At 43.0% G+C, this 14,341-nt stretch overlaps 1 protein-coding gene across 1 annotated transcript in view; it reads left to right on the forward strand.

Annotated features, from left to right (window-relative positions):
• SLC9A9 (solute carrier family 9 member A9) overlaps nt 1–14,341 on the forward strand; it is a 3,618,317-nt gene that overhangs the window by 3,197,996 nt on the left and 405,980 nt on the right. Inside the window, exon 17 of the mRNA XM_044071972.1 lies at nt 6,882–6,964. Within this exon, the coding sequence (XP_043927907.1) occupies nt 6,882–6,964 (83 nt within the window). The remainder of the gene's footprint in view (nt 1–6,881; nt 6,965–14,341) is intronic.

A 14,341-nucleotide genomic window follows, 5' to 3' on the forward strand; every position in this document is an offset into this window, starting at 1 on the left:
AGCACAGGAATAGAGCAGCTATGTTAGGGAGGGAACTCAAGACTGTATATAAGTTGGCTTTGGAGAAAAAAGAGAGGTGAATGATTGGAAGAAGCAGACTAGGGCAGTTACTCAGAGAAGAACAGAAGGGAAGCACTGATATAAGGAAACCTTCTGGAAGCTTGCCATTTTGTTTTATTTGAGATCAGCAGTGCACACTTAGAATAACAGAAGTGGAAAGGAACTGGTCAACTGAAGATAAGCTGTAAAAAGTAGCAAAGAAATGTAAGCCATGGAATATGTAGCATTTGACAACACTGATTTTAAAGGCTCCATCTTTGAATAAATAACAGGTAAAAAATGACTGCATTGTACAAGATATAAGACATAGTAATGAAATGAATATTAAACAAACATTGAACTTTATTCTGGTGGCATATTGCCACAGAAGATAGTGCTGATGCCTCACATAAGTTTCTTCACTGGCTTAATCCCAGCCACAGGGCTGCCTCTGCAGCATCTGCATGTACTGTCTGCATTCATTTGGGTCTTGCTGGGGTCTTTGGTTTCCTGCCATTTCCCAAAGACATGCAGATTTGTAAATTGGCAACCCTCTAAGTTACCTGTAAGTATGGATGAAGAGTGTTTGTGTGTGTGTGTGTGTGTGTGTGTGTGTGTGTGTGTGTGTGTGTGTGTGTGTGTGTGTGTGTGTGTGTGTGTGTGTGTGTGTGTGTGTGTGTGTGTGTGTGTGTGTGTGTGTGTGTGTGTGTGCCTGGGGGGGTCCTGTAATAGACTGACATCTCGTCCACGATTCATTTTTGTTTTAATCCATTGTTTTCTGTAATAGGCTCTTGCTTCCCATGATCCTGAAGAGGATAATGCAGTTATCAAAGAATGAATGAACTCTGTACATAACCCAAACTGTGGACTTTGTGATTTTTTAAAAATTTTGGTTCTTGTTGCAAGGATTAGTAGTTACTCATTTTAAAGAAACAAAACATTATTGGTAGCCATGAATGTCAGAGTAATAGGCAAATGTTCTTCCATATCACTGTTGCAATATTCTTTACAACAGGGATCCCCTCCCAAGGGTAGCCCGACATCCAGTCAATATACAAAAGCCTTTAGGTTGTAATGAGTATGTCATACATCACACGTTTGCTCCCCATACATGGCATAGGGCATAGAGGTCATGTCTGGATGTACCATTCTTAAAACTTCTTTGTCAGCAGTCCATATGCCATCTTCAATCATCAGTCTGAACTCTCATTTGTGTGCTGGTTTCTGCCACTTTCAGATTAGTGCTGCATTGGGATTTTTTATTTTCTTATCTTCTTTTTGCCTTGTTTTTCTAGTTGTTGGGTTTCATGTCATGCAGAAAGAGAAAATATCAGTGCAGGAAACAAAATCCCTATATAGATTGTCACAAGCAGTGTTTGTTCTGTTTAGGTGCTTCCCACGACCATATGTCTTGTGAGATTTGTCAAGCTTTCATCCCTAAGATATTGCGAAACTGGCTTTCTTCCCTTCCGATTTTTTTAGAGAACCAGCTACTTAAACTGTTGGCTAAAGGTACCATAGAAGGATCTTCCTGGCCAGAGGGTCAGCCATCTGCAAAGAAAAAGGCCAAGATAGCTTGGTCTGATTCCTCTGCTCTACTGCCTGCAGCAGACGTCTCTCTCAAGGCTGGTGAAATCCCAGAGCATTGTCCAGTTTCTTTCTCAGATTCCTCTGCCACGACCACTTCTGAGGCCGGCATGGATCTAACTCCACACACATCTATGAAGGTTTTGCAGATGTCCACTTCGGATGTACAGGGGGAACTGCAGCTGGTTATTATTGAAGGACCTAAGGGTGTTCCTCAGATTCTAGTGAGGGAAGAGGTTCTGACTGCCATTAATGAGTGTCGTCAGGGGTCGGAGCTTCCAAAAATTTTCAAGGCTGATGTCCCACTTAAAAAGAAGCAGAAAACCAAACACTTTTTGCCTGCTGTGAAAGATTCTCAGAGCGAATGGCAAAGCTTCACTCAAGGCCTGTTTAATGCATTTATGGCTCTTAAGCCACCACAGGGAGTTTCTGTTCCTGCTCCGCCCTGGTCTTCTACCCCACTTAAGAGGCCCAGAGAGGAGAATTCTTCTGATGATGATGAAAAGTCCTTGACATATTACTCTCAGATTCCTTCACCACTTTACTATGGTTCTGAGGAAGAAGAGTCTATCACTCCTGACTCTTCATTTTTATGAGATTTCAATTGGTGACATTATGTCCAGAATGAAGGAATTTTTCAAATGGACTGTGCCAAGGTTTCTGATGTTCAGAAGAGGTACTATGACCTTCTACAAATGGAGTCTCGTAGGCCCTCTTCTGTTCTTCCTGTTCCTGCTGCCTTGCTGGATGCTTTTTCCACTGCTTCTCAGCTCTTGATTCCCATCTCCCTGCTCCCAAAAAATCTGATAAGTTTTATAAAGGACTGAAGGACTGTAAGTTTCTTTATAAGTGTCCCTCTGCTGACCCTTCTGTGGTGTCATTTGCTTCTGATAAGCCCTCCAGATTGTTGACTTCCACTAAGTTACTTCCATCTGATAAGGATGGCCGGACAATGGCGAGACTGGATAAGAAGGTGTATACCTCTGCTACCCTAACCTTTAGAGCTGTTAACTATCAGACACACATGACTAGATACATTTTGGCTCTTCTCTGTCAACCTGTCAGGCTATTTCAGATCTCCCTGATTCTGAGAGGAAGGCCTTGGCTCTTGCTTGCCAGGACCGTCTTCCCAAGTTGCTCACCATTCCATGAAATGCAGCTATGACGCACCTGGTCCCTTATCTATGGCTGCTGCTTTTAAACATGTTTTGAGGAGATATTCCTGGCTCATACTTCAGCTTTTGCCTGATGATATCAAGGCTAAACTGATGGATAAGCATTTGTTTGGTGCTGTTGCTGCAGAGTTGTTTAAGTCTCTGCCAAAAAAAGACAAGGCCTTATAGGAGTTGAAGCATATTTTTGTTTTACCTGTTGCCAAGTATCAGAGGAATTACCCTAATAAGCCTGCCTTTGTCCATAGACGATCTTGCCCTCACACATAAGTAAAAAGGGTGGTAGAAGGGCTCCCACTGCTAAGGCTACCCAAACTCCTTCTACTCAGTAGCCTCCTTTTTCTGACAAACCAGGTGCTGTCTGACTGTCCTTGCCCTGTTCTTCTCAGTCACATTTCTCTTTCTCTTCATCTTTCTACGTCCCTTCCTTTGTGGTTAAAGATTACCCAAGACTCCTGGGTTCTTTCCATCATTCACCAGGGCTGTTACATTGTTTGGAAATCTCTTCCTCCCATTTCGGGCATTTCTGTGCCTCCTTGGGAAGAACTACCCTTTTTTTCTAGAGGTGCTTCAGGGCCTGTTGTCTCAAGGAACAATTCAAGAAGTTTTAGCTATTCAGAAGAGGAAGTTTTATTCCAGAATGTTCTTGGTCCCCAGGAAAGAAGGCACCCTGGGGACACATTCTGGCCCTTTCTCACCCAAATACCTTTTTGAAGGTCCTTTAGTTTCAGATGCTGTCCCTTCAAACCTCGTTTCCCCTTCTACTTCCTCAAGCTTTTCTAGTTTCCCCAGAACTCAAGGATGCTTATCTGCACATTCCTGTTCATCCCCTTTTCAGGAAGTTTTTACATTTCTCCTTTGTTTCCTGGCATTTTTGGTTCTCTGCTTTGCCCTTTGGGCTCTCTACTGCCTCAAGGATCTTCACCAAATGCCTCGCTCCTGTGATTGTTTTTTTGCAGGTTAAGGGGAATACAGGTCTTTCCTTACCTGGATGACCTGCTGATTCAGACCTCCTCTCTGGAGATATTTCTTCAGCATCTGCACTTTGCCATTCCTCTCCTGCATAGCCTGGGGTTTATGGTAAATTTCCAAGTCATTCCTGACTCCTTCACAGGATCATGTTTATTTCTGAGGTGCAGGCTCCAGGCTGTTTCAATGCTGGCATCCCTGCCTCCTCCCAAGGCTTTAACTCTCATTGCTTTCTTTCAATCCCTTCTTCCTGTGGCTTCTGTCACAGCCAGAGAATTTCTGATGGCTCTGGGTTTCATGATTTCCACAATTCTTTTGCTTCCTCTAGCCAAGCTCCACATGTGAATGTTCCAGTGGTTTCTAAAGTCACTTTGGTTTCAACATTCTCATCCTTTAGATTTTCTAATCCCTTTCCTTCCATGCCTCAAATTGGAAGTTCAGTGGTGGATTCATCCGGTATCCCTCAACCCAGGCTTCCTTTTCAACGTCCAATTCCCTCTCAGAAACTTTTCACAGATGCCTGGAACGTGGGATGGGGGGGGCCTCCTTTGGCCCTCTGAAGGTACAGGGCCTTTGGTCTTTTCAGCAGAAGAAAGGCCACATCAATGTCAAAGAGATGAGAGCTTTTCAGCTGGCTCTTCAAGCTTTTCATTCTCTTCTCCTTCCAGAGCCCCTCAAGATTCTCACAGACAATACCATAGTGATGTGGTATGTCAGCAAGCCTGGGGGTGGGGAGAGGTCTTATCTCTTATGCAGGCTAGCCCTTCAGGTTTGGGAGCAACTATCCAGTATCAGGTGACCTGTCAGGCAATTTACATTCCGTCAGATCAAAACATAATAGCAGATTCTCTGAGCAGGTCCATAACACAATCCCACGAGTGGATGCTTCACAAGGATGTGTTTCTGGACATTGTCCAGCAGCGGGGTACTCCTCAAGTATACCTATTTGCCTCCCCTCTGAACAGACAACTTTCTCTATTATATGGCAGAGTCCCATGCCCATGGCTTGGAAGGTGGACGCCCTCTCTTTTTCTTGGAAGGGGATGTTTCTTTATGTCTTCCCTCCCCTTCCTCTCATTCCAAAGTCCTGTTCAAGATAAAAAAGGATGCTCCCAGAATCTTGCTGGTGACTCCCATTTGGCCCCAACAGCATTAGCTCCCTCTTCTTCTGCATCTTGCCAAGGGCAGTCATCACAAGCTGCCTCAGAGGGTGGACTTACACAACACAAAGGATCTCTCATTCATCTCCACCTGTCCACTCTTGAACTGACATTGTGGGTGGTAGGATTTTGTTCCCCTATAAGACACCTTTTTTTCTGAGGGCGTGCTTTGTGTTCTGCAGGAGGCCAGGAAACCCACTACTAGGAAGTCCTGCTTATCAGAATGGAAGAGGTTTTCTGTTTGGTGTCTTTCTCATAACCTCTATCCACCTACTGTGGATGTTCCTTTGTCTCTCTCTTATTTGTGAAAATTGCTCATATTCATATTGGCATATTCTCCGGCTGAGGGCCATCTTTCAGCTATATCTACTTGTCTGCTTTTGACTCCCCATTTACCCTCTAGATTTGAGGTCAAACAGTTTCTTAAAGGTGTCATTCACATTATGTCTCACAGGAAGCCTGGCCCTCCTTCCTGGGACCTTAATAAAAATTGATTCAGGCTCCTTTTGAACCTGCAGCTTCAGTTTTCTTACAGCATTGTTCTTGGAAGACTGTTCTTCATTTGTCCCTTTCTTCTGCCAGACAGGTGTCTGAGCTACAAACCCTTATGGTTCCTCCTTTTTTAGTTTTTCATAGGGACAGGGTGTCTCTTTGTACTAATCCTTCTTTTGTGCCCAAGGTGTTTAATGAGTTGTCTCTTAATAAGTCTATTCATTTGCCCACTTTTTCCATTCTCTCCAGTCAGCTAATGAGAATATTTCGTACACCTTGGATTTGCATAGCCAACTCAGATATTATTTTGATAAGACTAAAGATTTTCATACATCTGAACAGCTTTTGTTTCTTTTCATCCTACATCCTCGGGTTTGGCTGTTTCCAAGTAAACCATTCTTCTTGGATATCTAAAGTGTTTCTTTTTGTTATTCTTCTCATAGGAAGAGCCTTCCTTCTGTTTAGGCTCATTCTACTAGGGCTGTGGCTTCTTCTGGTGATTTTTTTCAAGGATTTGGATGCTAACTCTGTTCTTGAGGCAGCTGCCTGGACTTCTGTCCATACCTTTACCAAGCACTATAAGTTGGATGTGACCTCTAGGGCCAGAGATGACTTTGCCAGGGCCATTCTTCATGGCTTCCTGGAGGGTTCTGCTGGCCCTCCTCCTATCAGTCTTCTTTCTGAGCTATTGCTCTGTCCCTATTGTAAAGAATATTGCAACGGTGCTATGGAAGGACATAGTACAGTTGTGTAAAATCTTACCATAACATTAGATGTCCTTATCTTCACTTTTGCCATATTTTCTCCCTCCCTCTTCCCCCTGGTCATTTTTTTCTTTCTGGATGTGCTAGTTATCTACTAGTTATCACTGGACTGTCATTTCTACTGGGGCTTTTCAGTTGTAAGGATGGTACATCCAGTTGTCACTTTTATGCCCTATGCCACGCACGGGGAGCATACATGTGACATACAGTGTATCCATTACAACCTAAAAGCCTTTGTATACTGGCCACACATTGGGCTGCCCTTGGCAAGGGATCCCTATTGTAAAGAATACTGTAACAGTTAAGAGAAGTACATTACTGTTATGGTAAGATCTTAGACAAGTGTACTTTTTATATAAAAGGTAATAAGATTGTAATGCTTTACAGTCTGCAGTAAGACACTTATGTCATGCTAAAAAATCATCAGAGTGTACTAGCTGACTTCAAAGTTTTTATTTATTTATTTTTTTGGGTGAACATGACCTTAAACCTCCAGCCATTTGCAGATTCTGTATTCCCATAAAATGTCCTAGTGTGTGATACGCCTGCAAGCAGTCCTGTCTCAAAAAGTAGCATCCACGACATCTGTAACTGTCATTTAGATTGTCAAAGTGTTGTTATTTACTGATCAAAACCACATAACCTTCTTGGAGTCACTGTGTTTAAAGTCATATTTTGTAATTTTTTTTTCTTTACAGGATACTTGTGAACCTGAAGTGATAAATACTACTAAAGCGGAAAGTGCTTGGCTTTTTGGTCGATGGTACCATTTTGACCACAGATATCCTTTTTGTATTGTGGTACTGTAACGTGAGTAACAGGGTAGTGGCACATTACTTCTGTTAGCCTAGAAGTACCATTAGTGAGTGATTTCTGTTGCTGTAACAAAACAATTGTCATCCTGCTGATATTTTTAAAGCCATACTAAGTGCATAACAAGGCAGTCATTTTTCTATGTTCACTTTACTTAGCAGATCGATATTATTTAAACAGATGATGCAACTAACCCTCTGCCAGGTGTTCTGTCAAGTATTTAACCTGCCTTGTGTAGTCAGACTGAATAAAGCATGGCTGTAAAAATCAAGTTCCGCAATAGTGATGATTTTCATTAGTGTTATTGTTTGGTGATTTAGCAACACAAAGGAAATTTCTTTCACTGTGCCTGCAACTAATGCTGTTTAGAATCAGAGTAAATTAAGTTTTTGTTAAACCTTTATTTTTTGTTTGCATAATGTACTAGGACTATTGTATGCACACGTATCCACAATTATTTTATGTAAACTGGCTTTAAATGATTAGCGATACTGCTTAATACCCAGCATGTAAAGTAGTAATCACTATACAAAGAAAACTAATTTGTATTCAAAAATATGAATAATGCATAGTTACTTACCTCTTTATGCTTGTTGCAAATTAAGCCTTACCCACAAGGACAAGTCAGGCTGCAAAATCCAAAAACTCTTAATCAGCTTCAGTAATGTATCAGAGCAGCTACTAAAAGAAAAAAAACATGGATGCCATTTATGACTGTACTGCAAGCACTTACTTGATTTAGCTGTAATGTTAAAACTCGGAAACTTACTAGGGGTCCAGTTCTTCACATTCTCAGACTCCTGCAGTGTCCCAGAGTGGTTCCCCAAACATGTAAAAGGGTCAGCACATGGAAACTTGTGGTATATACGTATTGTTCTGAATTTTATTGATCAGAGGATATACCTAAAGAGAAAGACATTTAATTTAAGAAATTAACATGCCATGAGCTAAATTATTTTAATGAACTTTACTAGTATCATATATATTTGTGCAGCATACCTCTCAACTGTCTAGATTTTCACAAACTGTACAGATTTTTGCCTCATATTTTTGGTCTATTCCTCATAAAATTTGTGGTTTTCTGACAAATCCCTGTGATGATCTGGAGATTAAAGTCACTAAATAATGACATACATTTGAATTTCCGACGTTATATCCTTCAGAAAATGTATGTTAATACAAACTCTGTTACTCTAGCAACTTTCTAAGTCTATAAGAGCAATATTTAAAATCTGCCCCTATTTTTGGGCCTTTGTACCCCCATTTAGTCAGACTGTGTCTAGATTTCTTGCAGTAGGAAGTTGAGAGGTATGTTATGCAGTACATTACCAAACTTTCCTGGAAACGTGTATCAGCGGGAAAATAAATAAAGTACTGCTGTGCAATGACACTACTTAAAAATGTTAGACATTTTCTTTATTTGAAGTAATGTTGCTGCATAATGGTAATAATGCATGCTTGGGGTAGGTAATGCAAATGTACCTATGGCAGATGTTCTTTGGTCACCCAAGCTTTGCTATTGTTACTAGACCACACCAGCCATGGGTATGCCTTGTGACACCCACGTGTCATTTATTGCTTAATCACCATTCCATTATCAATGCTAGAGGAAGGCCTAATGCTCTTAAGTCTTATTTCATTCTAATAACTAGTACACATAGGTAAGTATTAGGCTAGCTGTCCTTATGTGCCTTTTTTAGCCTAGCCAATTTCCCTTTCAAAAATGAGAATCAAACCCTGTACCCTCTATCTGTGAGGTAAGCACTTTAATCCTTATATCAACCTCCATCCCCAACAGGCATGCAAGTTTTTTGATTGTTGTAAATGAAATAGAATGTAATGTTGGAAAGTGGATCAAGTACTAGGCTGTTTATTTATCTTTATCTCAGAGTTTGTGTTGAAATTGTCATGCTGTATATCTCTGCCCTATTCCCTTTATATAATGAGTAATTTGTGTTTACCCATACAGTTCTGATGACAAAGACAAAAAGAACTTCTACTGTAACCCACCAACTACCCAAAAAGCAGATCCCAATAAATTGTGGGAACTCTATAAACCAAATCCTGTACCCTGGTAACCCTTCATCTCCCAACTCCTGCCCAAACAACTCGCCAGAAGAAACAGTTACCTCATTCAATTCCTATTTCGTTGAATCCATATCTAAGTTGATAAATTCCTTCCCCTCTACTACTAACTCACCTAATGTTTCCAAATCCTCTCCTATTCTCAAATTGAGTATGCAATGAATGTCTTTCAAGGATGCATCTGCAGTCCTTACAAATGGGTTGTCCTGTCGTCAGGCAGCCCTTCGGTTGGCCGGATTCCAAAGTCTGGGTCTGGCCTCGGCTGGTGTCGCACTTCACCCGACGTCATAGCGGCAGTTCTTCGGGTATAAAGGCATCAGCCGACGCCATTTTCCTCAGTCTTTCTTGCCGCGTGGCGCCCGAAGCAGAAGCTGTTCGCAAGTGCCGGTCGGTCAGAACCAGAGATTACTACTACAAGTACCGAAGACTTCTAAAAAGCTAAGTACCCCGTTGGGGACTCTTTCTTGCCTCAGCCGATGTCAGAAAAAGTGAATAACTGTTTAAATTATGGGAAACAAATACCTCATAAAGATTTCCACTCTTACTGCTTACCTTGCTTAGGCCCAGACCACGACGTAGCAGCTTGTCTGGCCTGTGCTTCTTTCAACCGACGAACGCTTAGACATCGGTCGGAATTTGCTGAAGAGTTTTTCGGCTCCGCTTTTGCTTACATTATGCCGTCGGATACTCCGACTACGCAAATTTCTAAAAAGCGCAAGGAAAAGGACCGACACTCGCGGTCCGTGGTTTCGGCCGAAACCGCGTTTAAGCCAACCGCGAGTGTCTCGGTTTCGGCTGAAACTGAGTCCACGGTTCCTCCTTCGGCCGAAAGCTTGCCACTTACCAAGGCCTCATCCAGCTTGGCTGAATCTGCTGCTGAAATCACACCTGCTCTTGCAGGTTCACAGGATTTATCTGATACTATCCCTTTGGATATTTCTACCCCTGCACGTGGAGCTGCTAGGCCTCCTGCATCCATGTCGATTAAGGCCTTTGCCAGGGCTAAAGCAGCAAAAACTACCAAAACTGTGCCTGCTAAGACCCCCTCTCACAGGCCTAGTTCTAGTTCACAAATGCTTAGTCTAGCAGAGGATCTCATTTCTTTGATCCGGGGATCCCAACCACATCCAGACAGGGCCTCTCACCCACCTCCAGAGAAGAGGACTAGAGTAGAGCCCCCTGAGCCAGTTTCTTCAGATGGCTCCTCTGATGAATCAGATAATTCAAACCCTCCAGAGGGCCCTTTTTCTCCTTATGAGGACTCTGATGCAGAAGAGACCATTCCTTCTGCCTCTCCGCCTGAGGAATTTTCTTTTGGGGAAACCTTGCATGCTATGAGGGAACAATTTCAATGGCAGGGCCAGGATTTTTCAGACTCTAGGAAAAGGCTTAGAACCTTTTGCATTTGCCACAGCATAGGCCTTTAGCCATTCCTCCAGTACTTACTGTTGTGGATGATGCTTTTAATGATGCTTGTACTGCTCCTGATTCTCTTCCTCCAGCCCCTGCTAAGCCCGATAGGTACTGCAGGGTTCCGGACACACATTATCATTTGTATAAGGCCCCTTTTGCAGATCCCGAAACTATCTCCCAGGGACCCAAGGCTGTAGCAGCTACCTCTACCAAAAACCCCCTCCCCTCTGAAAGGGAATCTAGGGCCTTAGAGAGATGGGGTAAGAAAGTTTACACCTCTGCTACTCTTTCAGCTAGGGCCTTGAACTGTCAATTCCACATGATTCAGTATCAGGAATTTATGTTAGAACAGTTAACTGAAAAACTGTCCTCGGATGAACCATTAGACAAAAAATCTGTACAGGAAATGGTACATAACATTCAGCAGGTCAGTAATCATTCCTTAAAATGCGGCTATGATGCACTGGAGGCTTCCTTTAGATCAGCCATGACTGGCACAGTGATCAGAAGACATGCATGGTTAAAAGAGCAGTCCTTACCAGACCATGTTAAAGCAAAGCTCCTAGATGCCCCCATGGATAAGCCCAATTTGTTTGGCTCCCCTGCACAGCAGGTGCTGAAGAAGGTGGAAGAGAAAGCAAAATCTGTACAGACAGTCAAGGATTTCTTGCAGGTCCAGCCACCAAGGTTTAGCAGGAACTGGCCTTCCAAGAATTGGTCCTTTCCAGACACCTCCAGACCTCCGAGAGGCAGGAATAGATGCTCAAGAGGCAGGGGTCAATCCAGAGGTGCCTACAGGGGACGTCAGTGGCAGGCTAACAACCAGCGAGGTACAGCCACAGATCCAGCCACCACCACTTCCACAGGACAATCACAGTGACTTGGCTCTGGCACCCCCTACCAGGGAACAACTAGAGGCACCCTTAGGCGGGAAGCTAGCCTTATTTTCAGTAAACTGGCATTACATCACAGGAGACAAATGGATTTTACAGACAATAGACCAAGGTTACAGGTTTCACTTCCATACTCTACCAAGGAAGAGAGGAATGCCAAACCTACTTCCAAATCAGAAGACAGAAGCTCTAGAACAAATAACTCACTTACTAAGGATGAGAGCTGTAGAAAGGGTACCATCTATGGAACAAGGGCAAGGATTTTACTCCAGACTCTTCCTGGTACCAAGAAAAGAAAACCAATGGAGACCTATTCTCGACCTGTCCGCTTTAAACACATACCTCATTGTTCCAAAATTCAAAATGCTGACCCTACAGCAGCTTCTTCCCATGCTGGGCAAGGAGTCTTGGCTGGTAACTCTAGATCTCAAGGAGGCATACCTGCACGTCCCCATACGACCAAATTGCAGAAGATACCTCAGATTTCTTGCAGGATCAGAGCATTATCAATTCTCAGCATTGCCCTTTGGCTTATCTACTGCGCCCAGAGTATTCACGAAATGCCTGGCATCAGTAATTGCTCATTGCAGGCTTCAGGGAATTCAAATTTACCCTTACCTGGACGACTGCCTGTTACAAGCAGACAACAAAAACAAATTAACAAGAGATTTGCAAAGGGTCATTCATCTACTACAAGCCCTGGGATACACAGTCAATATAAAAAAGTCAAGGCTGATACCATCCCAAAGGATAACCTTCTTGGGTGTAGATCTGGACACAACAAAACAAATGGCATTCCTGACAGTAGAAAAACAGGAGCAACTCCCTTTCTACTTCATGGCATTAACAAAGCAGAACCAGCTAACAGCAAGAAAAGTCCTGCAAGCTCTCGGTTACATGGCATCCTGCATAATATTGATTCCACATGCCAGACTACATATGAGAAAGTTACAGTGGTACCTAAGGAATTTATGGTCTCAGCACAAGCACAGCCTAGAAACCCAAATTCCAATAATTCCATGCCTGAAGCAAGAATTCCAATGGTGGGCTCAGGCCTGTCAATCAAACAAGGGACTGCCCTTCCACAGCAATCAACCAAGCCAGACCATCACAACAGACGCCTCAGACATCGGTTGGGGGGCACACATGCTGGACAAGTGCATACAAGGCTTATGGAATCAAGACCAGCTGCACCTACACATAAATCAAAAGGAAATGCTGGCAGTAAAACTGGCAATTCAGGCATTCAGACCATTTCTTCGACAGGGTCAACTGCTGATAAGGACGGACAACACCACAGTTATGTGGTACATCAACAAACAGGGAGGCACACATTCATACCCTCTATGCCGGATGGCAATGGACCTCTGGAATGTGGCACTGAGCTTCAACATTCAGTTACAAGCAATTTTTGTGCCAGGAAAAGAAAATATACTAGCAGACATCCTAAGCAGAACTACCACGGATGCCCACGAATGGATGCTGCATCCGGACATCTTCAAAACCTTTACAGGGAAATGGGGACTACCAGAAATAGACTTATTTGCATCCCCACACAATCACCAACTGAAAAAATTCTGCACAAGGACGTACCACCCACTTGCTTGGAAAGTGGACTCCCTTTCTTTCAGTTGGAAAAACCTGACAGCATATGCATTCCTACCTCTTCCTTTGATGCACAAGGTGCTATTGAAGATCAAAGAAGACCGTCCAAGGATCATCCTGATAGCTCCGGACTGGCCAAGGCAACATTGGTACCCATTACTGAGGAGTATGTCTCGGGAACAAATATGGCCTCTGCCCCTAGTTCCCTTACTGTTAATACAGAACAACTTCAAAACCCTGCATCCAAACCTGAAAACACTGCAGCTGGCTGCCTGGAACATTGCATAAGACCAAATAACCCAGATTTATCTCAAAGGGTTAAAGACATTATCTTGGAGGCTCGCAGACCCTCAACAAGAAAAAATTATTCAGCAAAATGGAAAAGATATCTCATTTGGAGTACTGCAAAAGGAGAGAATGTGTCACTGGTAAACATAGCTAACATCCTGGAATACTTGGCAGAGCTCTTCCACAACGGCCTGTCCTATTCTTCCATTAAGATTCATGCATCAGCTATTTCAGCAGAATACAACTTGGATCCTCCACTCTTCTCACATCCTCTGCTCAGGCAGTTTCTGAGAGGAATTAAAAATGTAAAACCACCTAGGAAGCCACCATTGCCAGCATGGGACTTGAACTTTGTGCTAGAAAAGTTGACACTCCCTCCTTTCGAGCCAGCAGCAACAGCAGAATTACAGTACTTATCATGGAAAACTGCTTTCCTGCTTGCAATCACTTCAGCAAGAAGGGTATCTGAGCTACAGGCATTAATGGCAGTACAGCCCTTCCTGATCTTCCATCAAGATAGAGTGTCCATGAGAACTAATCCTACTTTTATGCCAAAGGTAGTCTCCAGGGTATCTTTAAATCAAGCTATCCACCTACCTACATTCTTCCCCAACCCACAGAGCAGGGGGAAAGACTGTTGCATACCTTGGATGTACATAGACAATTACGTTACTACCTGGACAGGACCAAGAGCAATAGAAAAACTGACCAGCTACTGGTAGCATATGCAACAGGAATGGAAGGAAAAGCAATTTCAAAACAGACAATCTCTAAGTGGATAGGAAATTGCATTAGATTTTGTTACTCCTACCATGGGAAGAAAACTCCAGAAAACATCAGGCCTCACTCTACAAGGGCTACAGCCACTACCACAGCCTTTTTACGAGGAGTGGCTACCAAAGACATTTTAGAGGCTGCTACTTGGAGCTCCGTGCATACATTTGCCAAGCATTATAATTTACCTTTATACTCCAGATCCCGAGCAGGTTTTGCCACTGCTGTTTTGCAAGGGATCTTAACTACACCATAATCTTATTTCTCCTCCCCCAGTTTGGCTATGG

The sequence above is a fragment of the Protopterus annectens genome, chromosome 5.part0 (assembly GCF_019279795.1).
Source record: "Protopterus annectens isolate FY-2018-M chromosome 5.part0, PAN1.0, whole genome shotgun sequence".
In the NCBI taxonomy this organism is placed as follows: Eukaryota; Metazoa; Chordata; order Ceratodontiformes; family Protopteridae; genus Protopterus; species Protopterus annectens.